This window comes from Eimeria mitis, genomic scaffold (genome assembly GCF_000499745.2).
Source record: "Eimeria mitis Houghton genomic scaffold, Emh_scaff1202, whole genome shotgun sequence".
Taxonomy (NCBI): Eukaryota; Apicomplexa; class Conoidasida; order Eucoccidiorida; family Eimeriidae; genus Eimeria; species Eimeria mitis.
In genome coordinates, this window is record NW_013568182.1 from 1 (window position 1) to 2,500 (window position 2,500).

The 2,500-nt window shown below is 60.4% G+C and overlaps 1 protein-coding gene across 1 annotated transcript in view; it reads left to right on the forward strand.

The window, feature by feature from the left end:
- Positions 1-53: 53 nt before the first annotated feature.
- Positions 54-2,500, forward strand: part of EMH_0031810 (uncharacterized protein) — a gene marked incomplete at both ends in the record, with an annotated part of 12,335 nt that continues 9,888 nt past the window's right edge. Inside the window, 3 exon segments of the mRNA XM_013494568.1 lie at positions 54-68; positions 335-2,207; positions 2,491-2,500. The exon segment at positions 2,491-2,500 is cut by the window's right edge and continues 567 nt beyond it. Of these exon segments, the coding sequence (XP_013350022.1) occupies positions 54-68; positions 335-2,207; positions 2,491-2,500 (1,898 nt within the window).

Below are 2,500 nucleotides of genomic sequence, written 5' to 3' on the forward strand. Positions count from 1 at the left end.
CAGCAGCAGCAGCAGCAGCAGCAGCAGCAGCAGCAGCAGCAACGAAGTGTGCGATGGCCTCAGCTTTGGTAGGGCCCTCAAAGCGTCGTGGCAACTGCAGCAGCAGCAGATACCTGCAGCAGCAGCAGCAGCAGCAGCAGCAACAGCGACAGCAGCAGCAACGGACAAACTTGCAGGCGCACATGAAGCAGCCTTTCTTCCTGAGTCTGCTGCCGCAGCTGCTACAACTGCTGCTGCAACTCCTGCTGCTACTTCTGCTGCTGCTGCTGCTGCTGCTGCTGCTGCTGCTGTTTCTCCTTTTAGCTGCTCGCTCGTTTGTGTGTATCTGCGTGAGGTGTCGCTGCTGCTGACAGCAGACGGCACCTTCGTTGCGCTGGCGCTGCTGCGGGCGGAGGCTCTGTGGGGTTTGCTGCTGCAGCAAATCACCCAGCAGCAGCAGCAGCAGCAGCAGCAGCAACTGAAACTGCAGCAGCAGCAGCAGCAGCAACTGAAACTGCAGCAGCAGCAGCAGCAACATGCGTTGTGTACACAGAGCAGCAGCCTTTTGTGTCGCTATCACTCTTTAGAGAAGCAGCAACAACTGCAACAAATGCAGCAGCTGCAGCAGCTGCAGCAGCAGCAGCAGCAGCGAACAAGCAAGCATGCTGCAGACGACCCGGCAGCTGCAGCACCAACATCAGCAGCTGCAGCTGCAGCAGCAGCAGCAAAAGCAGCAGCAGCAGCAGCAGCAGTATCCGTGCATGGAGCTGATTTGCAGTTCTGGTGCTCTGCAGCTCAGCAGCAGCAGCTGCTGCTGCTGCAGCAGCTGCAGCTGCTGCCGCTGCCTCGCCGAAGGGTGCAGCCACTGCCGCACAACTACTGGCGCGCGCCGCCGCCGCAGCAGCAGCAGCAGCAGAAACAGCAGCAACAGCAGCAACAGCAGCAGAAGCAGCAGCAGCAGCGGCCGGTGACGTTGTTGCTGGAGCTCATACAATGCTTCCGCACGCATGTTGCGTTGAGGCTGCAGCAGCAGCAGCAGCAGCAGCAAGGAGAGCTCGAATGCAGCAGCAGCAGCAGCAGCAGCAGCAACAGCAACACTGAAGCATGCAGCTCAGGGCGGGTGTGCAGCGAGGTCGATCTGCTGCAGTTGCTGCGGCTGCAGCAGCTGCTGCTGCTGCTATTTCCTCACATGTTTGCGTGCTGCAGCGTCAGCAGCAGCAACGTACGGGGGGTAGCAGCAACAGCAGAAGCAGCAGCAGAAGGTCCTTGCTGCTGCAGTGTTTGTTACGCACAGCAGCAGCTGCTGCAGCAGATCGAATGCGTCCTCCGCAGCCGGTGGCTGCTGCCCTCCTCGCTGCTGCTGCAGTCCGTGCTGCTGCTGCATGTGCTGCTGCAGGTTGCCTTGGCTCAGGCAACAGAAGCAGCAGCAGCAGCAGCAGCAGCAGCAGCAACTGCAGCAGCAGCAGCAGCGGCAGCACAGCCGCTGCTGCTCCAGCGCATCATCAGGTCGGAAGCAGCCCCTCTGCTGCTGCTGCTTCTTAAAGAACTTCAGTGCGGGGACGCGCAGCAGCAGCAGCAGCAGCAGCTGCGGCAGCAGCAGCAGGAGCAGCAACAGCAGCAGCAGCGGCAACTTCGCAGGCATTTGCTGCTGCAGCAGCTGCGGGAGTACCTCCAGCAAGCAGCGGCTGCAGACCCCCTCTGCAGCAACAGCAGCAGCAACAGCCCGCGAGGCAGAAGCAGCAGCAGGAGCAGCAGAAACAGCAGCAGGAGGACGAGCAGCACGAGCAGCTGCAGCACCAGCAGCAGAAGCAGCAGCAGCAGAAGCAGCAGCAGGAGCAGCAAAGAGGTAAAGAGGGATGCAACTATCAGCAGCAGCAGCACCTTCCTGACTGCTGCCTCCTTGGCCGGCGGTCGTCTGCAGCAGCAGCAGAAGCAGCAACAGCTGCAGCAGCAGCAGCAGCAGCAGCAGGAGCAGCAGGAGCAACAGCTATACAAAAGGAAAAAAGAGAAGGGGAGAGGCAGCAGCTCTGTGCTGCAGCAAGACTGCTCGCTGCAGCTGTCTTTGTTCTCCTCGCTGGCGTTTGCTGCTGATGAAGAAGCAGCAGCTCAAACTGCTGCAGCAGCTCGCAGCTTGCTGCAGCAGCAGCAGCAGCAGCAGCAGCAACAGCAACAGCAGCAAAAGCAGCAGCAAAAACGGGTGCACCTGCGCCAAGCAGTGCTGGAAACAGGTGAGGTAGAATGAAATAGTCCTGCTGCTGCTGCTGCTGTGCTGCTGCCGCTGCTGCTGCGCTGCTGCCGCTGCTGCTGCGCTCCTGCTGCTGCGCTGCTGCTGCTGCGCTCCTGCTGCTGCTGCTGCTGTCCTATGATGCTGCATCACTAGGATTTGTTTGCACCAGCATAAGGACGTTCGCGGTTGTGTAGAACATGCCTTCATTGCTGCTGTTGCTGCTGCTGCTGCTGCTGGTGCTGCTGTTGCCGCTGCTTCTGCTGCTGTTGCTGCTGCTGCTGCAGTGTACTGCCT